This window comes from Felis catus, chromosome F1, assembly GCF_018350175.1.
Source record: "Felis catus isolate Fca126 chromosome F1, F.catus_Fca126_mat1.0, whole genome shotgun sequence".
Taxonomy (NCBI): domain Eukaryota; kingdom Metazoa; phylum Chordata; class Mammalia; order Carnivora; family Felidae; genus Felis; species Felis catus.
The window spans coordinates 18,409,999-18,435,267 of NC_058384.1; the positions used below are offsets into that span (position 1 = coordinate 18,409,999).

Consider the following 25,269-nt stretch of genomic DNA (forward strand, 5'->3'; position numbering starts at 1 on the left):
TTCTATTTTGAGCCCCTACTTAGCTGGGTAGTAGACATTTACTGTTAGTCAATTGAACTTTTTTTTTTTTTTGCCTGAGGCTGTGTCTGTCTTTAGAGATGGCTTACAAATGCCAAGGTCAGGGGCGCCTGGGTGGCACAGTCGGTTAAGCGTCCGACTTCAGCCAGGTCACGATCTCGTGGTCCGGGAGTTCGAGCCCCGCGTCGGGCTCTGGGCTGATGGCTCGGAGCCTGGAGCCTGTTTCCGATTCTGTGTCTCCCTCTCTCTCTGCCCCTCCCCCGTTCATGCTCTGTCTCTCTCTGTCCCAAAAATAAATAAACGTTGAAAAAAAATTAAAAAATAAAAACAAAGGCCAAGGTCATAGGGGAAAGAATGCATTTTGTCCTTAATAATTATCAGGTGATGCTGGTCACATGAGATGACTGTTGTTTCCATCACAAGGCCCCACCTTCAGGGGGTCTCTGCGGAGGTTCTCTGTCCCTCTTCCCTCTTAGCCAGTTTTCTCTAGAACTAGGGCACTTGCTCAGGAATCCGTTACTGGAATAAGGCAAGATCCCCCTGCTGTCAGATCCATGCACCTATTTTGAATCCTTTTACTGGGGTCTTGAAATATAGAATACAGTCCACTTTATCTGGACCCACCACCATCTGTACAGTCCCATTATTTCCCTTTTATTGCTTTTCTCCTCCGCTAGTTAAAAAAAATTGTTCCGGGCTAAGATGGTGGTGATGGCATTGGTAATGTGAGGCAAGGATCGCTACCCTCGTTCACTTACCATGTTGGCTAAACCCTGAATCTCCTCAGGGCCCAAATGGCATACACTTTGAAAATCTCACAGACAGAAAAGGGCTTCCTTTTTTTTTTTTTTTTTTTTTTTTCCTTTTTACTCCATATTCTACCTCCTAGGGAGGTAATGGCTGAATGTAGAAGAGCCTGACCTCTTGAATTGGCTGTGGACTAAGGGACCAGGAGCCACTGGGGTAAAATGTGAGTACTTCCAAAATGTTGCCCTCCATTCACACTGTCGCTTCAAAGTTTCCCTTGAGTGGGCACTCCTGGGTTTTGTCGTCATCTCCTAAGCAGCCTTTTAAAACAAGTGTTGGGGAGGTGAATGAAGTTAGAGTCTGATAGTGTCTTACAGTAAAGTTTGAAGAACCAAGATATTGTTGAAAATATATATTGGCATGTCTTTCTTCTACTTCCTGTTTCCATGTAGCAAATAAAAGCTGAGAACACAGGGATGCCTGGGTGGCTCAGTCAGTTAAACGTTGGACTTTGACTCAGGTCATGATCTCACAGTTCGTGAATTCGAGCCCCGCGTGAGGCTCTGTGCTGACAGCTCAGAGCCTGGAGCCTGCTTCGGATTGTGTGTCTCCCTCTGTCTCTGCCCCCCGCTTCCCCCCCCCCCCCCCCATTTGCGTGTGCACACTCTCTTTCTCTCTTTCTGTCTCAAAAATAAATAAACATTAAAAACAATTTTTAAAGAAGCTGAGAACACAAAGAAAGGGATTCAGTTGTAGGGAAGGAAATCCCATCCCCCTATTCTATCACCATATTTTATCCCTCATTTGAGGAGAAACAAAACTGAGCAGGTTTTGAGTGTAAGAAATGATAATTATATTCTGTATAACTAGGGAAGTAGGAAGGAATAGATTATTGGAAATGCAGAAGAAAGGTGTCTTGGGTAAATCTGACCTCCCAACAAGGTCTATGAGTAATTAAAAGGAACAGTCCAATCTGCAAGACTTCCTTTCCATACACAATCACTATTGGACTAATTTTAGGCTATTGCAAAAAATTTTTGAATGTCAGTGTGTTGTGTTTGAATTGAATGGGCACTTGTTTATTCACAACTCTGTCCAAATCTCATCTGTCTCCTGGGTGCCCATGGATGTCAGGACCCGAACAACATGGAAAAAGTGTGAGCAGCCTAGGGGCAGATCAGAGCTTCTCGCATGGAGAGATGCTTGTCTGCCTTGCCTGGCGATGGCAGTTTTCACTCTGGAAAGTCTGCTCTGTTTGTGGTCAGACGCCATCCCAGTTTCTTGATGAATGAAGATGGTTAGGAGGAAGCCAACAAAAGGTGGGGGCAGGTAAGCCTGTGTGGCCAGGCTGCCTTATATAATTACAGTAATATTGACAAATGGTCTAAAATACAGTTGGGGTTACTTTGTTTCAGAAAATCAGCTAAATGCTTATTTATCCACATCACTGTTTTAATCTCCGTAACAACCCTTTGAGTTAAGAACTCTCATATTACCATGAAACAGATCAGGAAGTAGCCTGGAGAGCTTTTAAGGAGTATTCCCAAAGATAAGGATCGATACATTTCCAGTGAGTGTCCACAGCCAAAGAAGGAGCCCACGTCACTCCAAAGGCCATCTTGTGTGAGAGGCTTCTGGGAAGTGCTGTGAGGACCCCCCGGTACCCACTCAGAGTCTGACCCATGCCAGTAATGGAAAGGCGGGAAAGTGTGGGGCACAGATAGGCGCATCAGAAGATGCTGCTGCTTTGTGTGACTATTAACATAGAATAGGAACTGGAAAGTAGCACTTGGTAGTATCTTTTTATTATTCCTATTAAGTTGCTCCTGGAAAAGGATTACACGTTTCCCCCAGCAGGTGGGAATTCACGGCTCCTCAGACTCTCCGTTGTCAGACCCAACTAATAGAGGGCAGGAAGGGCTTGTCATTTGAGGGACTCTGTTTTTATTTATTATTAATCAGGTCTCATTCCTTCTTAATGAAAAGAAGTTCTCCCATTCTTCTTTTTAGATTTTGGGCAGCCAGTATTTATGTCTCACTCAGGTTTTGGTATGAGTGTGTGTGTGTGTGTGTGTGTGTGTGTGTGTGTGTGTGTGTGTGTGTGTGATTTTTATCAACACATGAAAGAACTTTCGTAAACTAAACCATGAAATAAGGTCTCTCCCCTCCTCCCCAGATGGGTGTGTGATTGTATGATTAAAACCTACTCCCTTAATAATTTCACAAGTGTGTTTTAGTTGGAATAAAGGTTGACTAGAAGAAGCGTGTGGGACCCCCTGCACATGGGACGGGAAGGAGAGGGCGTGAGGATGAGCAGGTGGTGAACCTGGATCCCTTGAAGGTCTAGCAGATCTGAATAGAATGTGGTTGCTCATGCCCAGCTTTCTCCTGCCCCTCAGGCTCCCGAGAGGCGGGGAGTCTTGGAACACAGGTTACGAGGCCAAGGGGGTGACAGTCGTGATAACCCAAGTTTTTCTTCACATGGTATTTATGATTGCCGACACAGTCCCGAATGTTAGCTCTTAGAGGCACGAGATGAGAGGGACTCTAGGTGAGAAACATGGCTAGCCCCCTCATTTTGCAGCTAACCTTGGGAAAGATGAAGGAGCAGGGCCAAGGTCATACACTACTCAGGGTCAGGGCCACCTTCCAAATTTCTTAAGTTCTGGTCCGGCGTGATTTCCTAACCTCAGGCTCTAGCGAGCAGAATTACTGTAAGAGGAACCCCGGGCTTTTCCCTCAGCATGTATTGGTGCACACAGCACTTACTTCTAAATTAGAATATATAACATTCTACCTGACACACACATAGCAACTGAACTTATTACTGTGCGTTCCATACAATGATTTGGGGGCGAAAGTCTCATCTTTCTGGAGTAAAAAAATAGAACAGTAAAAAAAATAGAACATAAAAGATTTATGTTTTTAATTAAAATTTAAGTGTTGCCTGGTTAAGTCTACACTGTCCTTAATGTGCATTAAGAGCGCTATGGCAGAAAACCCTCACCACTGTCGTTGGTGTGGAGGAGGTTTGCTGAGCGTGGTAAGAACTTGCATTTTTATGCTTCTTCCTCGTCTTACAAATAAGCTGGTTTATTGAAAGGAGAATATTCCTATATTGGGAAATATCTCATTTGGGGTTGAGACAGAAACTTCTGGAGGATGATGAGACACCCACTAGTATAATGACCACTCTCATCCTCATCCAGTGCTCCCAGAAGCACACTCCCAGCCACCCCTCCTTCCTATTTTTGCCAGCCCTTCTTCCTGTAATCTTATTTCTATTCAGTTATAACCCCTTTCTTCTACCATTGGAGGAGATCCCAAGAGGACTTGAGATGGACTGACCATATGTATGGGTAGAAAGTAACTGTTACTTGAGACTTTTCTTTGTCTTTGGTACTTTGTATGAATTGTACTCTAAGGAATCCAGTATTCCTTACATCAAAAGGTATTCTACCCCAAACAGGTTCTGTGTTCAAACAAGTTTGGGAAGCAAAGGGTTCAACAAAATTGCTGCAAGGCTTTTCAGAAGCTATAGTTCTTAGGCCAGTCAATCTGCAGGAGGTGGGTGTGGCATGCTTCATTTTTCTCAAGCACACCTAACCATCAGATACGACAGAGGGGCAGAGAGAGAAGGAGACACAGAATCTGAAGCAGGCTCCAGGCTCTGAACTGTCAGCACAGAGCCCAACGTGGGGCTCGAACTCATGGACCATGAGATCATGACCTGAGTGAAGTCGGACACTCAACTGACTGGGCCACCCAGGCGCCCCCTGAGATTGTTTTTTTCTTTATGTTTATTTATTTTTGAGAGAGAGAAAGACAGAGCGTGAGCAGGGGAGGGGCAGAGAAAGAGGGAGACACAGACTCTGAAGCAGGCTCCAGGCTCTGAGCTGTCAGCACAGAGCCCGACGTGGGGCTCGAACCCATGATCCGTGAGATCATGACCTGAGCCGAAGTCAGACCCTTAACCAACTGAGCCACCCAGGCACTCCCAGATTGGTTTTTTGAATCCAAATCTTGCTTAGGGGTGGGGGAAGGGAAAGGAGGAGGAGGGAAACAGGTTAAGCCTGTGGGGGGGGGAAGGGTTGGGGTGGAGGAAGGCAGAAGAGAGTGATGATACAAACAGCATGGTGCTCTTAGAGCACCTTTGCTCATGTGGATGAAAAAGAGCTGAGAGGGGCCCCCCGGGTGGCTCAGTCAGTTAAATGTCTGACTCCTGATCTCGGCTCAGGTCATGATTTCACAGTTCGTGGGATTGAGCCCTGCATGAGTCTCTGTGCTGACAGCATGGAGCCTGCTTGGGATTCCCTCTCTCTGCCCCTACCCCACTCATGCCCTCTCTCTCTCCCAAAATAAATAAATAACCTTAAAAAAAACAAAGAAGAGTTGAGAGCCAAAATATGAACTTTGATGATGATTACTAGTGCCATTGCTGTAAACATGAAGGGGTCAGCATCTTGAAACGTGGAAATGCTGCATTTTGCTGGCTTTATGCAAATACTGAGCACCCAGGATGTTACTGGAATAGATCTGTTTTTCAAATAACTTTATGTTGACATAATGATGCACAAATGAAAGAAATATACAGAAACTAATTTTATAAAAGGAAAAAAGGTTAATATGAGAGAATGAAAACTTCTACTGGAAGTGATAGAAATGATGAACAAGGGAGGTGAGGTCTGGCTCTGATGTAGATGTGAGAGCAGATAGTGTATTTCAGGACGTGTCTGGGCATGCCTTGGTTAATGTCAGCATGTCTGAGTAGACTGGGAGAAGCTAGAACTTGGACCTAGAAACTGTCATTTGCAGGAAGGTAGTCACTAAAAGGGCAGGTTGAGCCACCGGGTGTGGCACCAGATACCCGGTGATTCCATTCTGCCCATGAAACCATTTATGTAGTTGTCTTTAGGGCAGCACATAGAATTCAGAAATGAGACAGTCCCTGGAAAGGATCTTCCAGAAGAAAAGCAGAGCCATTCTTTTGGAGGGACTGCCGTACTCAGTGGACTGTTGATACAGGGAGGGCTCAGGTAAGAGAGATGATGCACGGCTTGGCAGTTGGGGTCAGATCTGAATCAGAGGGTCAGGGGCAGCCTGGAAGCAACCAGAGGGTTGGTCCAGAGCCGTTGACATGGCCCTGTTTCAGGTCCTAGAGATGAGGATGAGGCCCGATCCCGACAATGTTTGAAGGTCAAGTGGCTCCAACCGTGGGGAGAGGAGGAAAGCAGGGATTGGGAATCTGAGATTGGAAAGCTGGGATCGGGAAGCTAGACACATAGAAGCTGGGACACTGAGAGGTCTTTAGCCATTACTTTTGGAAGGTTACAGCGAGCCCACTACTTTCATCCAAGCCCGGATGAATGCAGTCAACTGTTCTTTGAAACACCTCCCTGGTGTTCTCAGGGAGATTTGGGGGAGGTGAGGGTGGGACATATTCCCGTAGTGCCTCTGACATTCTGAAGTGAATGGTAGTTTGGTTGGACTTGTCTTTCGTCTCAGTGGTCGTTGGCTCCTTGTGAGTATGGGTCATGAATTCAGAAGTAGCACACATAACTGTCATTTACTAAACTCCTCCAGCATGCCAAATGCTTTAGAAGACCCAAACCTACAAAAAGCAGGAAGTAGGTGTCATCATCTCCACTTTACAGACGGCACAGCTGAGGTCCTAGAAGCTCAGATAGCTGTTCAAGTCCTCAGAGCTAGTATGTGGAGGGCCAGGATTCAGACCCAGAATTCCCTGACTCTAAACCCCATGTGCTTTCATCCATACCAATGGCTCTCAATCTGGGAAGTCTCAAACAATACTAAGGCATAGATCCCCATCCTCGAATATTTGGATTCATTTCATCGGGGCTAGCATTTGGACATCTGTGTTTTTGTTTGTTTGTTTGTTGTTTTGCTGCCACATATGCATTGATTTTTTTTGAAATGAATTAACAATGTAATTAAAAAGTATACATTGGGGAGCCTCCATTCTCTTTACCATAAAAATTGTTGTATCAATTTACATTTCTAGCAAGAGTGTAATGGATCTTTTTTTAATGAAATGTATTGTCAAATTGGTTTCCATACAACACCCCGTGCTCATCCCAACAGGTACCCTCCTCAAGAGTGTAATGGATTTGACAGTTTTGTTTCACTTTCTTTTAATTCCAGTGGAGTTATCATGCACTGTTATGTTAGTTTCAGGTGTCCAATGTAGGGATTCAGCGCTTCCATACATCACCTGGTGTTCATCAGTACCACCAGTATGCTCAATTCCTGTCATTTATTTCACCCATCCTCCCTCCCCCCCACCTCCCGTCTGGTAACCATCAGTTTGTTCTCTACAGTTAATAATCCATTTCTTGGTTTCTGTCTCTCTTTTCTCCTTTGCTCATTTGTTTTGTGTCTTCAGTTCCACCTATGAATGAAATCATATGGTATCTATCCTCTCTGAGTTAGTTTACTTAGGATTATACTCTCTAGCTCCATTCACATCATTGCAAATGGCATTCTCACCAACACTTACTGTTTCTTGTGTTTTTTATTTTAGCCATTCTGACAAATGTGAGGTGAAATCTCATTGTAGTTTTGATTTGCATTTCCCTGATAATGAATGATGTTGAACATCTTTTCATGTGTCTGTTGACCATCTGTATGTCTTCTTTGGAGAGATGTCTGTACATTTCTTTTGCCCATTTTTAAATTGGATTCTTTGTTTTTTGGGTATAGAATTATGTAAGTTCTTTATATAATGTATATACTAACCCTTTATCAGATATGTCATTTGCGAATATCTTCTTCCATTCAGTAGGTTGCCATTTCGTTTTGTTCATTGTTTCCTTTGCTGTGCAGAGGCTTTTTATTTTGATGAGGTCCCAATAGTTTATTTTTGCTTTTATTTCCCCTTGCCTCAGGACACATACCTAGAAAAATGTTGCGATGGCCAATATCAGAGATATTACTGTCTGTGCTATCTTCTAGGATTTTTATAATTTCAGGTCTCACATTCAGGTCTCTAGGACATCTGTGTTTTTAACTTCACTAGGTGCTGTTAATGTGCAGCCAGCGCTAAGAATCCTGGCCCTCTATCATGTCGTTTCATCCTTATTGCTCTCCCTGGCTTCTAGAACAGCCCTCATCTATGTTGGGGGCTAAAGACGCATTTATTAATTAGTTCAGATGGTGTCTGTGACCAAAGGGAAAAGCAGGTGACTGAATGCCACTAAAAGTTGTACAGTATTCCCTTAGAGGCTGAAATTGAACACTGGATGTTTACCAGCAGACATAATTAAGGATCAGAGGCTGCTATTCGTTACATGCTTAGAGACGTTTTCCAAATCTTCCCTTGCAGGTGGCGTTGTCCTCAACCCAGCCTATTATGGCATGCCTGGCCATACCAACATTATGATCCACGAGGTAGGGCATGTCCTGGGACTCTACCATGTCTTCAAAGGGGTCAGTGAGAGGGAATCCTGTGATGACCCCTGTAGGGAGACAGTGCCATCCATGGATACGGGAGACCTCTGTGCCGACACCGCCCCTACTCCCAAGAGTAAGCTGTGCCAGGACCCAGAGCCTACCAACGATACCTGTGGCTTCACCCACTTCCCGGGGGCTCCGTTCAGCAACTACATGAGCTATACAGGTATCATGACAGTTTCAGTATGTGTATCTGCTATGAAGATTATGTGGGGGCCTTTTGGGGCCAGGGCAGGGTATGGAGGTGTGGGAGGTGGAGAGGCCTGTGAAGCAGTCACTCATGCCAGAGGGCTGAAGTGTATTTACCACGGCATATTCTTTCTCATGTGTGCCTTTGAAGAACTTAAACAAATATGGAGATGAGAAGGGGTCTAAGGGGCTGGATTCTCCTCCACTAGAGGTCAAAAGAAAAACACACCTCTCTCTTGGATGGTTTAAAAAGGAGACAAAACCCAAAGCTCTCTTGAGATTGCTTTGACCTCTAGAACTTGGTTATTCCTGTTCTTGCCCATGTTCTTAGGCATTCTCTCTGAAGGAGACTCCCAACAGTGATGGGGAAAGAGGTTTCTGGGTCAAGGTGCCTCTGTGCTGTTTTTGAAATTAGTCAAGAAGATGGACCTGGTTAATTTTAAGCTCAAGCTCAGGATTCCTTTTTATTTTGTTCTTTTTTAAGGTATCAGATTTGCTTCTTCCAACATGAGCCAAGGGCTGATTCTTAGCTTGCCTACCAAAGGGAAAAAAAAAAAAAAACAGGTGCTGTCTTATTTAAAAAGTGGCACTACTTTCCTGGCCCTGGGAACAACCCTATTATCTGGTCTTGTTATCCTGGGTTATGTCTCTTACTTGTCCAGTTTCTCTTGCTCATTTCTGGCAAAAAGTAGTACTTATCATAATCTCTTGGTGACAGACTCAAATTTATCCCTAGAAGTAAGGACTGATTTGATTTGATGACTTATTCTAGGGAGAAGGAAGGGATGATTTTTCTGTAAGGTGAAGGGTCTTGTTTGGTAATAAATTCTAAGGCTATCCTCTCCCCGACTCTGAAAAAAAAAAAAAAGATAAACCACAAGGCCTTGGTCATGCCTCTGAAGGAAAGAAGGGAAGAAAAGAGTGGTGACCTGGTCACCTATTGTCTCATTTTGGCATATAATTCAGGCACACTGAATTCATAAGGACCAGCAGCCCTGCCTCCCCCCAACGAGGACACAGTGGCCCTTGCCACGGGAGACCAGACAACGGGGTGCAGAGGGCAGAGCTGTTTAGGCACCGCCTTTGAAGTGGGCCAGGAAAACCATCTAAGGAACAGGGGGCAGTGTTCAGCTGGTGTGCTTTCATTAAAAAAAGCTCTGAGGGGCGCCTAGGTGGCTCAGTCAGCTGGGTGACCGACTTCGGCTCAGGTCATAATCTTGTGGTTCGTGAGTTCAAGCCCCACATAGGGCTGGCTGCCGTCAGGCTGTCAGCGCAGAGCCCTCTTCGGAGCCTCTGCCCCCCACCCCCGCTGGCACTCTCCCCCAAAATAAGTAAACATTTTTTTTTTAAAAAGCTCTGAAACTAAAATAACTCCTTTTCCAGCCCTATGAAAATTATGTTAACAGGGAGATGTTGCAGGCCCTAAAAAGAAGGTAAGGACCACCGTTCCCAGTCCTGCTGCATCCTTGACATTTTGGCTCTCTCTTTCCTTGAGCGTCTCCACCGAATCCTCCCTAACCTTGGCAGTCACTGGGCATGAAGCAGGTGTCTGCAACTATGGAGATGTTCATGAGTAAAAAGGCCATATGCTGAAACACTGCCATCTTGTGGTTTCCTGAATAAGTAACCGTCAGCTCCGAGTAATCTTTTACCCCAGGGCGTGAGTCTCCCCCTGGCTCGGCCTCATAGCAAGGTACTGGCCCTGCTTTAGGGATCAGCAGTGCTCTTCTCTGCCTTCTCTTTCCCCACTGTGGCTTACATACTCTCTGGAACAGCATACATTTATTCGCCTGACAAGTCCCTGAGGAACCCAGTATGTGTGAGGCTTTGTGTTAAGTGACTCAGGGTGTGAGCAAGGCAGAATTCACCCCTGCTTCAGTGGGCCTTGGCGGTTAAAGCCTTCATCTCTCCTGTTCCTTTTTTTTTTTTTTGTCTCCACAGATGATGATTGCACCGACAGCTTCACCCCTAACCAGGTGGCCCGGATGCATTGCTATTTGGACCTTGTGTATCAGCAGTGGAGTCAAAGCCGGAAGCCCACCCCCATTCCCATCCCACCCATGGTCATCGGGCAGACCCACACCTCCCTCACCATCCACTGGCTTCCTCCAATCAGTGGGGTTGTACACGACAGGTGAGAGAGGCGCTTGCCGCGGGTGAGGGCATGTCTCTGGGGTCTCTGGGGCATGTCGGACATGCAGGGCGAAGGATGCGAAGTGAGGGGAACCCCGGTTTGGGTCTGTAAACCTGCGGACCACTGCTCAGGGCCGCCCTCCATAGTCGTCCTCCCCCTGGGAGAGCTCACGGGGCTGTCAGGTAAGCCCCTGGCTCGTCATACGTGCTTACTCCTTGGCGAGGGGCCTGTCACGGTCAGATCAGGCATGCTTCCAGAGCCTTGAAGAGGTTGACAAAGGTGATGAAGATGAGCTGACAGAGCTGAGGTGGCAGTTGCTACCTGTCCAGGTCAACCAATCCTCCCTGGTGTGAGGGGCAGGGGGCCGAGACTTGCTGCCTGCACAGTGGTGTTGGGGGGAAGTGTGGTATGTTCAGGCAGCTGGAGGTGGGGGGGGGTGGCAGGTTATTCACTGTGTAAGGGGCTGTGTAAGGGGCTTAACCGACTTTTGTGGTGTTTCTAATGCCTTCTCTGCTTCCTCTTGTACCTGGTGCCTGCCCCACTGATGGCTTACTGTCTTACGGAGTTGTCCTTATCTGTGTGTTCTCCCATTTGGCCCATTTCACTGCCACTCCCTGGGGGCAGGACTATTTTTTTGTATCTCTGTCCCTTGGCCTGCCACAATAGACACCTGATACATGGGTTTTTTTTTTTTGTTTTTTTTTTTGTTTGTTTTTTTTTTTGAAGAGAATCGTTATACCTAAAATTAGTTCCTTACTTATCCTTTGCATACTGGTATAAATGAATACCGGGGAAAGTGTAAAAAAGGAGAGAAGGCAGGAAAAGCATCCCCTGTGACAGTGCTGGGAGTCTGGGGGAATGTGGATTCTCTGGAAAGGGCCAGAACTCCACTGCTGGGCTGTGCGGGCTCTCCACTGTCAAGCCCTGCCACCGTCTTTTAAATGACCGCAGTGGCTCTTGTCTCTTTGGTCCATCTTTGTGTGAAGCATTGCACTAGGTATTGTACCGGCAGTTGTCTTCCTCGGTCCTTGTGGCGAGCACGACTCCTGCCCCATGAGTCAGAGACCCGAGCCCCAGAGAGGCGCATGGTGGCTAGCCCCAGACCCCGCAACCAAGCAGAGGTGAAAGTGTGGCATCTGCTCGAATTGCAGAAACGGGAAACCTGGAATCGATTATTTCTATGAACTTCGAGCTTTCCCATTTAGAAGGTAGATAGCCCCTCTTCTACTTAGAACTTCCCCCCTGGGTGTGCAACCCCAGCAACTGAGCTCCATGTCCCTGGAGCATGTTTCCGTGCACTCCACCTTTGCCGAAAGCCTGGGAGAAAAGACAGGGAGAGACAGGGATGAGGGCAAGCAGGCGAATCGGTTTTCAAAGTGGCATTCCCAGCCTCCTGGATCTTGGGACCCGTCCTCAGTACCTTGATGCGTACTCAGTGCATGATGTGACTTAGCACTTAACGATCCTACAGAGCAGCTCTGATGGCCATCAGCACCCAGGCTTTCCTGGGCTCCATCTGTGAGTCAACAAATGTGATGTGTTTAAGAATCCTCTTCCCGCAAGGGTGACCCTGTGCAACTTCGGTCGGACTGGCTGAACAGTAAGTCCTCCTGTGGGCATGTGCAGACTGGAGTTTTATATCAGTTTATGTAACACACGTAAACAATTTAATCTCTCAATTCTCCCTCTGGTACAAACGTTACGATAGAGCAGACATCAGTACTGGCATGCCGTGAGTCTGTTGGCAGAAAAGGCTGTAATTTGCTTCGTTTTCTCAGCTAGGTGGGCCACAGCGTGGAGGCCTCCCAACATGCATGTCGGGGAGACTCGCGTCACACACCCAGCGATTTGTGTCACACTCGGAGTTGTGTTTACTCCTCCCCAGTAGGTATTTGGAATTCTTATGTCAGAGAGGAGCCCAACCACGCACTCAGCAGTGGCCCTGGAGAGGCCAAGTACATCAAGGAAGTGTGGTTTGGAGTTGTGTCCACGTTAGAAGTGGGTGCTAACCCGAGTCAGAGGTTGGAGTTAACTGCACCTCTTCATTGCCAAGGTCCCGGACGTTGGATGGTTTTGGGGAACTTGCGGAAAGGAATTAAGGAACTTGCTGTGACCTTAGGCAGTTGACTTAATCTCTCTGAGCCTGAGTGTCCTCATTTGTAAACACAAGAGTTCTTGTAGGGATTAGAAATGATTTATGAAAAGCGCCTTGTGGCACCACGCCAGGTATATAAGGTGCTTAAAAACGGGAGCTTGGAAGAAAAGGGAGCCAATCGCATAGTTATTATCTCTATTTAACAATCATATTATTTTTCTAGTCTATTACACGATATTCATTTTCTCTCTCTAGCTGGGAGAGACCTTGGCTTAATGCCTCCATTTTCAGATGCCCAGTTGGGCTTCTAAAAAGATTCTAAGTATCAGAGATGAGCCTCATCAAGTGCTCTCACCTTGTCATTTGGCTGTTGAAGAGCTCCTTGTAGAGTGTGCTGATAGTCTCAGGGATGCTCATAAAACAAGCTCTTACAGAGGGATGGCTGAAGCCAGTCCCTATGCTAACTGCTGGGCATAGAAAGACTGGAACTTGGTCTGGGCCTGCTCATAGGCAACGGAGAGACCGGGAATGTCCTGTCCGAAGACAGGAGCCAGAACTTGCAGTGGGTGCGTAGAGGAGAGAGAGCGCCTGCCAGGCAGAAGAGTAGACATAAATACCACTGCAGAGGTTACATGTGAAGGGGCTTTGAAGGATGAATAGGAGTTTGTTAAGCAGAGAAGCTTTAAAAGGCTATTTTTTCAGGAGAGAGAAGAGCATGTTTCACAGAGCTGTGAGAAGGGCTGTATATTTGAGGAATGGTGATGAGTTCATTGTGCTGGGGACATAAGTTCATAAAGGAACGAAAGTGAGTAAGGCTGGAGTTAGCTTGTGAAGAACCTTGGATCATGGTAAGAAATCTGGAGGTATTCACACAGGCAATGGAGAGCCAGGGGGCATCACATTTCACATGACTTTCATACATCAAGTGGGGAGTTTAAAACATAAGGCCACATATAGTTAATGAGTTTACTCTGAAAATTGCTGTCTGTTTTAGTTGGGAGCAATGGAAGGGGTCTTGGGATGGGTTATTAAAAGTCAGCCTAGTTAGGGGTCTTATGCTGAAAGATTCAGATCATAATTATTTTGGGTTGAATGTTCCTAGGATAGAAGCTGTCCGCTTTCATCTCCACAGGCCTCCTTTATGACTTAGTTAAATTCTTCTGCTTCATAACCTTGAGATTTTCATGTCACTATGAATTTTTAAAAGAGGAGGTCTACCCCAGAAGGAAATGAGTTGAGAAACAGTTGTGTTCCCAGTTACCCCCCAGGGCCTCACTACCCATCGCCACTCCCCCGTCCCCAGAGGCCTTCCAAATTTCGAATTTTGTGATCCCAGTTCACCTGACCACTTCTCCTTGTGTCCCTTCCCCCTTCATCTTCCCAGGGTCCCAGGCAGCGTGTGTGGTGCCTGCACTGAAGATGGGACATTCCGTCAGTACGTGCACGCAGCTTCCTCCCGGCGTGTGTGTGACTCCTCAGGTTACTGGACTCCAGAGGAGGCTGTGGGTAAAGCACCATAGCTTTTTTGTTTATACCTGGTGGCTGCTGAGAATGGGGGTGGGGGGGAGGGGGGAGCAGTGGCATGGTGAGAAGAAGGGAGCCCGTGTGTGTGTGTGTGTGTGTGTGTGTGTGTGTGTGTGTGTGTGGTTTGCTGGATGTGTCTCCAGGGGCCTGGGAAAGACTGTCTGGTACCTTCGTGTGTCCCACGTGTGCTTAGCATGGAGGCCCGATGGCTGTGGCAGAGCAGAGGTCAGCATAGAGGACAGAGGGATGGAGAAGGACGGCTGAGCTCAGGGGGTGACTTCAGGATGAGAGCTCAGGCGTTCAGTATTACGCACCCCTACCAGCCCACAGAGCTGCCTTGCCACATAACAGTGTAAGCTGATCTCTATCAGGAGAGTAATAGAGAACACATTGCAGGGAACACCGACGTTCGGCCCAAGCCAGTCTGGGTGGGGGTGGGGGTGGGGGTGGGGTGGACTAGGTGTTCCAAACTGATCGTTCTCATCTATGCTATTTTATGAGTCCATTAATCACGGGGTACTGGTTGTGCTTTGGATGTGATCTAAGTTACATCCTAGACTCTAGGAGGGGGAAAGTGTTTTTAGCTGTCCCTTTTCCTGGTCCTCACCATACTTCTCAGTTAATATTCACTCACATACGTACAGCAAGGCCTCTAGGACAAATTCAAGCATAAATGTTATCCTAGTTCAAGTCCGGAAAATGCTGTTGACAGGGGTTTTAGCACCTTCCGTTGAATGGCCTGACTTCTTCCATCTCCATCATCTTCAGTGTTTACCTCGTTGTCATCTTTTTCTTTTTCTTGTATTTATTAAGATCATGAAAACTAATTAGTGAGATGAATTGGACACAGTCCTGTTTGAGTTAGTTTGCACTCTTGATTCTGACAAAGAAAAAAGAAAAGAAAAAGGACAGTGGTTTTAGAGTCAACAGTGTCTGTAACATGTCCCTTTGAGCTCCCAGTCACTCAAATGACGGGAGCCTCAAGGAGAAATTGGGAGGGAGACATTGTACTTGATTCTGATTGGACATATAGAACTTTTTTCAGATGTGAGTTTTCAAGGAAGAATGGAAAACGACTCTGAAATTCACATTGGCATTGTGTTGGACTCATGTGGAGATTGGCATTTCATAAAAAGTCTTTTCTGTGGCAGATTGTCCTGTACTAGTGTTTTAATGGCCATTCAACTCCCTGGCTCTGAATTTCTCTCCTTTTAATTCTTGGCAGACTTTAAAGTTATGTGGTAGAGGTGAAAGGAATTAGAAGGTCTGGGTTCTAATTATTGAATCGTGTCTCGAGGCAAATCAAATCAGCTTTCAAGGCCTCCGCTTCCTGTCTTACCATGAAATCATGATAAAAATTTTCTGAGACAGTGGTGCTGTTGGGTTGGCTTCCAAGGGGTTTTACTCGGCTAATATTTTGGGGACAGCTATTGGAAAATACCACTAAGAAATACTGGTCTTCCTTTGCTTTGAAAAGATGGAGAACCCAGTCGTACTTAAAATATACACAATGAAAGTGATTGACTCCCCGGCAGAGTGTGCACAAACACGCATATCTACAGATACGATCCAAACCTACTTAACGAACACTTACTGACCACCAACTGCTTTCTAAAATGCAATGAAGAAGAGAAAATGGAACCACATTCCCTGCTTAAATATCTTTCTGGAATGAACTCCTGGCTCTGTAATCTAAATTAGACCCTATCCCTCTCTAGCCTTTTATCCTTCTTCATTTTTCTTCAAAGATGCCATTACCGCTTTGTCTAGTATTGTGCCCTGTCACCCTATTGTGAGAATTATGACTTAATCTTTGTTGCTTATCTTTCTTCGATGCCCAGATCAGTGCTAGGTGTAAAGGAGGTACACAGTCATTTTTTTGTCGAATGGATGAATAAATGAATGAATGGATTTACAGTACAGGCCAAAGATAATAAGGACTGTGAGACGTAACACACACACACACACACACACACACACACACACACACACACACACACCCCACACATTTGAATTTGTCTCCTCTGGGTTTTGGAGCATTCTTTATTTTCCAAATTCTGAAGGGATAAATAATTCTGTTTTTGCAAATGTAATTTGCAAATGTTTCCATGGAACATTGTATAGGTCTTTCACACTAACCTAGTAACCCAGGGGTTAAATAGTACTTATTTCATCAGTGAGGAAATTGAGGCTTATAAAGACTTACCGTGGTCACACAGCTAATGGCACGGCACCAATTAGATTGTGACTCTGCTGATTCTAATTTAGCACTTTTTTATGAATTTCCCCTTGTATGATATGAAAGAACACCATTTGTATAGATTATTTTCACAGAACTCACCTTAATATATTTGCAATATTTGATTTTTGACCATCCCTTTTTTGCTTAGCTACTGAATGTCTGTTTTTCTCCCCACTCAGAAATACATGCTTCTATTTCCTGCCTGCAGTTTCCTCCATGCAGTGACCTAACTGCTCATACCTGAACTAAAAGGGAAATCTCAACATATGGTTATAAAATTTGGCTAAAAGTAATTTGGAAGGACTGCTAAGGTGTGATCTTAGGGAATGAAAAAAGTTTTGCGGAGAGCCTCGTTAAACAAAATGTAGTGACGGACCGAAACAAACATTGGCCTTATTAATAAATAAAACAGGGGTTCAGAAGCATTGATTTATCATACATTATTAATAAACTCAGTACAAATAATTCTCCTCTGATCAAGGACTCTTTAAGGACATGACTTACCTTGTCTGCATTAGCTTCGTGTTTCCACGTGGGCCCGCTCCATTCTGGAAGCCTTGCTGGACTGTGCTTATTAGAGGCCCCATGTAGGGGGGTATGGAGCAAGCCACAATACTTCTAAATTGTCACACGTTTGTCCTCAGTAGGACTGAAGATCTACCCCACGACGTCGACCAACTTCTGTGGGGATTGGCTCAAAGCTCTCTTCTTTCTTCTTTCTGGTTGTTCATGTGAGCTACTCATTTTTAGACTTAATGACAGTCCCTGACACATCTGTCTTTCTGTTCACCTCCCTCAGGGCCTCCAGACGTGGACCAGCCCTGTGAGCCGAGCTTGCAGGCCTGGAGTCCCGAGCTCCACCTGTACCATATGAACATGACGGTCCCCTGCCCTTCGGAAGGCTGTAGCCTGGAGCTGCTCTTCCAGCACCCGGTCCAAGCTGACACCCTTACCCTATGGGTCACCTACCTCTCCATGGACTCCTCCCAGGCACTCTTTGACACGGAGATCTTGCTGGAACACCAGGAGTCTGTGCACCTGGGCCCCTTAGACACTTTCTGTGACACCCCACTCACTATCAAACTGCATGTGGATGGGAAGGTCTCTGGGGTGAAGGTCTACACCTTTGATGAGCGGATGGAGATTGACGCAGCTCTGCTAACTTCCCAGCCCCATAGTCCCCTGTGCTCTGGCTGCAGGCCTGTGAGGTACCAGGTTCTTCGTGAGCCCCCATTTGCCAATGGCTTGCCCATGGTGGTGACAAATCCTCACAGGAAGTTCACGGACGTGTGAGTTGGGCAGTAGGGCTTTCTAAACCATGGGGCTTCCTGGGGCTTTGGGAGTGGGTCTTGCTTCCCCTTCCCCACTTTTTTCCATTCCAACATGCCCTTAGCTGGAGAAATGTTCAGAATCCCAGAGGGGATTTTATTCTAAAGTGGCGTATCTGAGATGAAGAAAAATATTTCCCAGGAAGGGGCGAGCAAGTATTCTGAGTAATGTTGCCATCATTAGGATCATGGAAAAAAAAAGAGGTTCTTCTCTGAGGTGCTTCTGCTGGACTGAAAGTATTTGCCACAAATAAGTTGATCAGAGTCGACTGCTGTCTAGTGACACAATTTAATTTCTGATCCTTGCTGTAACTTTTGGATAATCTGCCACAGCTCCTCTACCATTTGAAGACGGTAGTTAACTCTTCATAGCTGAGCGAGGAAGCCAAGTGTCCTGCAGGCACACCGTCATTTCAAGACTCATTCCTGATGTGTGTTTCACGCTTCCCTCTTTTGCTCCTCCCTCTTTCCCTCTCTCTCTTTCCCTTCCAGCTCCCTTTTCTCTTTCTTCTGTTCCTTCTACGCTTAGTGAGTTGTGCTGTGTTCCTGGCACTGTGTGCTCAGTGCTGGTAACACAGACTAAGTAAGGTAAGATCATTGGCGCAAAGGAGCTCAAGGTCTAAAGGGGAAGGTTTGTATCCCCAAAGGCACATTACCCCACCTTATAACTTTCCTCAGAGACTGCCCAGAACTTGGGGTAAAACAAAAATGGTATCAGAGGTGCTAGATTAGTGTTTGCTGCGTTAAAAATAATCACAAAATGAAGTAGGCTAAACCAACAAACACAATTTTTCTTTTTTTTTAAGTTTTATTTATTTATTTTGAGAGACAGAGAGAGACAGAGAGAGAGAGAGAGAGTGCACACGAGTGGGGAAGGGGAAAAAGTGAGAGTGAGAGAGAGAGAGAGAGAGAGGGAGAGGGAATCCCCAGCAGGGTCCACACTGTTAGTGCAGAGCCTGATGCGGGGCTGGATCCCATGAACCACGAGATTATGACGTGAGCTGAAATCAGGAGTTGGATACTTAACCGACTAAGCCACCCAGGTGCCCCACCAACACTATTTTTCATGATCCTTCGGGTCGGCTGGGTGCTGTGACCTGGACTGGCGTGGTCAGCGGAGACGGTCCCGGTCAAGCTCCTGTACCTGTTGGCTGAGCTGAAATAGCCGGCAGGGCTGGGAAGACGACCATGACCTCTCATTCCCTGGCTGGCTTCACGTGGGCTTGTCCTCACGGTGGATGGGAGGGCACCAGCAGCAGGGGGGGCAAGCCCCCACCTGCTCGTACGTTACTCGTGCTGACGTCCCGCTAGCCACAGCAAGTCACACGGCCAATGCCAGGCGCAAGGGGTGGCAAAATGGACTCTGTCTCTTGATGGGAGGAATAGCGACGTCACATTGTGGAGGGGCGTGAACGTGGGACGGAAGGAACTGAGGCCAATTTGCAGTCCACCATAGCTGCTCGAAAGTAGAGGACGACGTTCACCTTGAGCTTTACTCCAGTTTTCTTGTCATACCTGCTCTCTGAATTACACCTGGGGGACAATGAAATGGGCACAAAGCTCATGAAAATGAGAGGGGAGCTCATGGGACAGATTTAAAAAGAAAAATCAGTTTTCAAGCTTCTCTAATAAGGCAGTTAAAATGACCTTTGGCATCTAACATGGTATCCACACATGCGTTCACACACACACACACACACACACACACACACACACAACCTTTAAAGTCAGTCGTACCCCATTTTGTGGATGTGAAAACTAAGACTTCAATTTGGTTGAACAGCTACCTGTGGCAGACTCAGGATTAAAATCCAGTTTTATGACCGAGTCTTGTTTTGGTTCCCTTTCCTTTGTGACACGGTGCCTTTTATAAACTCAGGTCATTGAAGGTTCGGGCAACCTGCTGTTGAGTTTCTCCACAAGAAGCGTAAACACATTTTGACGCTCCCGGCCAATCTTTTCCCAGCTGCGGGGCAGTGTGAGACTTTTATGCGTGGCTGGATGAGAAGTCTGACAGAAACCACTCTGAAAAGGGAGCCATCAGAATTGATTAGAATAAAAAATTGCTTTCGCTTTTGAAATATCTGGCAGTCTCGTGAGAAGATTGTTTCCCTAAAAAAAGCCGATGTGGAGCTTGAAAAGTCTTTAATATTTAGATGTCTTTCCTATTAAAATAATTAAAAGCCACTAGGGAGGTTTTTAAAGATGTTTCTGAGACCCCCCAGTATTTCCCGTTGGCTGGCTGTGGCATTAAGCAAGAGAGTGGCTGAGTTGAAGAATCTGTTAAGGAGGAGAGGCTGTTGGCAGGAGATTTGTGGTGGCCATTCATGGCAGTCCCCATAACCCTCTGGGATCCTGTCCTCCTAAGTAACTCCCATTCGAGCTTGACTTTGGTGGGAGTTTTCCAATCTGGGCAGGCACTGAGCAAAATTAAGAGAAGGGCAGAGTTTGTTTTTGGAAACAGCAGCCCTCTCTTGAGTCCCTTACCCCCACTTAAATTTAGTTCTGTCTTTCATGCCTCTACCTGATCAGTGCGCTCAGGTTCTAGAGAGAGTCTGATAAATTCCTTCCATCTCTGGAGTCAACCAATAAAACCCAATTCCTGGTGTATATAAATTTGGGCAGGGCTACAGGTGGGGAGTCATTTAACATATTCCTAGTTGTGGGATTTTTGGCATCCCAAGAATGATGGCGGAAGCTGTTGTCCCCTCCTTCTAGGAAAGAGTTTTTCCTTCCCCCTGAGGACTCAGACTCTTTAAGACAAGAATTCTCTCGAAACCCAAGAAAACGGTGACCTGAAGACCCAGGAAGGACCCTGCTGAGTCCAAACACTAACGCTTTCCTCCTCGGTGTCTTTGATTACTTCGAGAATGCAGATGGCTGGTTTTCCAATAGTTGGCTTGTGGTTGTTTTTTTTAACACGATAAAGGTATACTTGAAATGCCATCCTTGGTTAATTCGGTGGTTCTCTCTAGCAACCACTTACTGCATGTATACTATGTGGGACATACTGGGAATACAGAAACCAATATGTCTGCAAACCTCCTGCTGCTGTGTAAGGCTGTGTGCCCAAACTTGGATTTACATAATGTAGCATATGTTTAACATTTATGTTCCCCATAATATTTCTTTTAAACCCCTGCAAGCCATCTGCAAAGGACCCAGGGCAGCGTCTCACTTTCTGGATGTAATGGTCACGGCTCATTGATTTCCACAGGGAGGTCACACCTGGGCAGCTGTATCGGTACCAAGTTCAAGCTGGAGCTGGAACAGAACTAGGAGAAGCCTCGCCTCCGCTGAGCCACATCCATGGAGCTCCTTACTGTGGAGACGGGAAGGTGGCAGGGTGAGTAGCGGGTACATGGGAATGTGTGAGCAAGGATGCCCTGCCCTACCCTGAACAGGAGGGTTAATCTTGAGTTTCAGTTTGACTTGTCTTGGAAATTGGAGGCACTGTGTGATCAAACGAAATCTAGGACCTGGTAGTGATCTTGAGAGATCACTCACATCTTAGTTGAGGAGAAGCTCACTTTTATTTAGAGCTCACTGCAAGGTACTGAGATATTGGGGTTGGTTCAGGGGGTGGCAGGCAGCTCTTAAGGTTTCAAAGGACAAGTGCTGACAGTGACTGAGGGAAGGAATTTATAAGGGAGGTTATATGTCAGATGATGCTAAAAGACAGGTGAGGGTGTGTTTCGAATCAGTGTCCTGTCCCATACCCCTGACTAGCTGTGTGACCTGGGGAAAGTCCCTATAGTGTTCTGAGCTTCACTGGCTCACTTGACCCCTAGGAGACCTGACTGCGGTGTATTTACAGCCATTCTGTAAAACTACCAAGGTAAGGATGAAATCACTACTTTGCCTTCTTAATACACCATGTTCCTTTTTCTGTTTCCCTTTTGTGGTATCAGCCTAGGGGACTAATTCACGCCGGTTTGTCTGGGACTTTTCCAAATCTAGCACTGAAAACGCCCCCATGTCCCACCAGTCGCCCTGTATTAACCTGTCCTGAATGCTCATCTGACCTGATATGTTCGTTGTATAGAACTGTGGCAGTAGGAGACCAGATGGCCAGGCGCTGTGATGTGTCTTAGATTCTGCATGCTAATAAGATGGCCTCTTTTTAATTTCCCAGACTGGGTGAAAACACATAGTATCCTGACGCCCTAGTAGAAAGCAGTTCTGTAGCCTTTCTTGGGAGCCCATCGCATTGCTTAGCCGTCACTGAACACTGCCTGTTTCTTTGCCTGTTCAAAGATTTTTAACCTTTGGTGTAAGGCAAACCTCGCTGATACCCCGACCTTGCTAGTTGGCTGCTACCTCTGCCTACCGCGGTCTCAGCTTTGCACCCAGCTTCCTCCGTCTCTGCCGGGCTCCTCCCCGGGGCTCTGTGCACAGAGTAAGGCTGGCTGCTGTTGATGCTTTCCCTGCTCTGGCCACCTCTTTTGAAGTCTGCCGCCCACCAGTTAAGGTGTTTGGGAGGCTTGGTTACCAGGACTACCCAGGCAGAAGCCTCCTTGAGCAAAACACTCTGCCCTAGGTATCTCCCACCGCACTTCTCTGATGGTGGCCGCCTGGAGGCCCCAGGATGCCACCTCTGCCTGGGGGACAGGAAGGGCTGAAGAGCCCTTGCCAACTTGCACCTTCTCTCCTGTGCCTTGAAACAGCTTCACCTGAAGCAGCATCTGCTTGGCTGCTGGGCCTCACAAGTTTCCTCGTCCAAACATTCCTGTTTCCTGCCTGTATTCCCTCCCTATAAAGAGTCATAAATGATTCACCACTCAGTGGGAAGAAACCTGTGAATTACAGCTTTGTCTCAGCCAGAGGCAGGGCCTCCACTCCACACACAGCAAGAAGGAGCCATGCAAATTGTTTAACCCACTGTTTAAAGCTTGACAAATGTATAGATTCAATCTAAGGGGATCACAGATGCCCCAGAAGTCATCCTGAGACTAGTTATAATATATTTTTGTCACACTGGATAACACCGCAGTAAGACCATCAGAGCAAACACTGTGGAGGCCCTGGACTTGTGAGCCACATTTATTTGGAAGCGATCATCTCAGTCTGCCCATGTGGGACATCCGAGCCACGTGTGGAAGTGTGGCAAGCGCAGCCAAGAAACGGAATTTTATTTAATTTTAAGTAGTTTAAATTTAATTTAAAAACTTACTTGATTCAGTTATCAGAAAACCTTTAAATATATTTGGAACAACTTGGGTAGATGAATCTACTTTTCCAACAATAGAGTTTATGAAATCTAAATACAGATCAAGTGTTTGGACCCAGATGTATTGTAAGTGAAAAATACCCATCAGATTTCAAAGATGTGGGATGTGTAAAAGAATGTAATGTGCTTTATTAATCATTTTCATACCGATTACATTACTAAAATGACACTATTTTGGATGTCTCGAGTTTGATGAAATGTATCATTAAAACTAATTCCGCCTATTTCTTTCTTTTAACGTGACTACTACAAAATGAAAGATGATGTGTGTGATGCTCATCTTTCTGTTGGGTAGCAGTGCCTCAGCTGGCTTATCTTCCAAGAAAGAAGGAATTTGAAGTTTCCTTGATTTCTTCAATCATGTTGTTTTTCATATCTGTTATCCTTTCTCCGTTGGCATCCTACCATTTAACACATTATTATATAATTACGTTCATAACATGCTTTTAATTCGTATGAAAGCATTCTCATATCCAATAACTTAATCTTCACTCCATCCCTGTGGGGAGGAACACTTTAGACAATGGTTAGAGCTATTAGTTATGTCCTCATCTGAAAGCACGTTAGCACACCCAAACCCTTTGTCTACTGGAGTTAAAATATGTGTCCGTTTTGGTGCAAAGTCAAGAAAAAAAAAACGGTAACCCTCCATCCATTTTACAATGGCCACATCTGTGTTACCTGTTTTGTTCCCATAACATGCTTCCTGTAGCCCTCAGTCTAAACTAACTCTCCCACCCCAATCCAAATTAGTCACCAGCTGTGTCCAGCTTTTCAGGTTCAAAACAAAATGATGACATTTTTCTTCTCCCAGTATTTATTTCTCCCCTGCAATATATGATAGCTGCCACCAGGTGGTAGTAGGGAGTCAGGACCTGACGGGGCCTTAGCTTTGCCCTGGACGGAGACCAGGCAGCAATCAGGCCGCTGAGTCTCTGGGTATATAAAACAGAAGATTTCAAGCTTACAAAACCCTAACTTTAATAGCAACTGTGTCTAGATAGAATAAAACAATGAAAACACAAAGAAATACCAGATAAAAGAGAATAGAAAACAGAACAACATATAGACAGGCAGGTTTCCTCCTCACCAAACCAGCTGTTTTTAAGATTTCACTCATCATAGGGCTGGCAGGCCTTTTCTAGCTTAATGCCATCTACTGGAAACCCTGGAAGGACCCCCGTGGATCTCCTAGATGTTTCTGAGATGTGAGCTACTCTTTATGTAAGAGCATTCTCTTAGCGCCTGCTTTTCTCCAGCTTGCATTTTTTAATGTATAATGAAGGATTTTAATAATTTAAAAGAAAACTATTTTATGCCTGTGTGTATGTAAGAATGTATGTTTTGACCTTCCAGGAGCCTGGGAGAAGAATGTGATGATGGGGACCTTCTGAGCGGAGATGGCTGCTCAAGGGCGTGCCAGCTGGAGGAAGGCTTCCACTGCGCAGGTGCGTGGAGGACCACCACCTAGGCTTATGTCCTGTTTCTGCAGGTGTCTCCGTGTCTTATTTCCGTGAGCTTTTGATATCCTATAACATATAGCTGAATGATAACAACAATGACATTTGATGTGTCTGTGGTGTGCCAGGCGGGCACTAACTTTCATCTATAGTATCGCGTTAAAAAAAATTTTTTTAATGTTTATTTTTGAGAGGAGAGAGAGAGAGAGGGCATGAACAAGGGAGGGGCAGAGAGAGGGGGAGATGCAGAATCCAGAGCAGGCTCCAGGCGCCGAGCTGTCAGCACAGAGCCCCCGCGGGGCTTGCACCCGTGAACCGTGAGATCATGACCTGAGCTGAAGTCAGACACTTAACTGACTGAGCCACCCAGTCACCCCACCTATAGTATCTCATTTAATCCCTACATGAACTATGAGGAGATCAATTGAGGCGCAGAGAGCTTAAATAATATGGGATTTGAACCAAGGAAGTGAGGTTCTAGAATCTAAATATAAACCACTGGGGTACACTGCCGCCTTGATTAATGTTACCAAGGATTGCCCTTGGGTCCTCATGTCTACCACCAAAACACCAGCCAAGCAGCACAATCAGAGGTTTTACATAAAAATCAGTGCGGGAAACATTCTAAGCCAAAGAGACTGCAAGATACCTCTTGGCGGCTGTGTTTCATAGGTAAGATAATGACTGATGACGGGGAGTCCTAACACCGCTTAATCCCGGCAAATCACTAGCAATAAGTTATCACTAGGTGGCTTTGACTCTAGGTTCTTGCCATGCAGGAAGACCATCTAGGAAACTTCTCCCAATTCTGGTTAAAGACATCATCAATGGG

The 25,269-nt window shown here is 45.9% G+C and overlaps 1 protein-coding gene across 9 annotated transcripts in view; it reads left to right on the plus strand.

Moving 5' to 3' along the window:
- PAPPA2 (pappalysin 2) overlaps positions 1-25,269 on the plus strand; it is a 527,743-nt gene that overhangs the window by 369,145 nt on the left and 133,329 nt on the right. For all 9 annotated transcript variants that reach the window (XM_045048405.1, XM_045048402.1, XM_045048410.1 and 6 more), the window contains 6 exons: positions 8,108-8,401; positions 10,366-10,558; positions 14,038-14,159; positions 17,219-17,708; positions 20,965-21,093; positions 24,334-24,425. In XM_045048405.1, the coding sequence (XP_044904340.1) occupies positions 8,108-8,401; positions 10,366-10,558; positions 14,038-14,159; positions 17,219-17,708; positions 20,965-21,093; positions 24,334-24,425 (1,320 nt within the window). The remainder of the gene's footprint in view (positions 1-8,107; positions 8,402-10,365; positions 10,559-14,037; positions 14,160-17,218; positions 17,709-20,964; positions 21,094-24,333; positions 24,426-25,269) is intronic.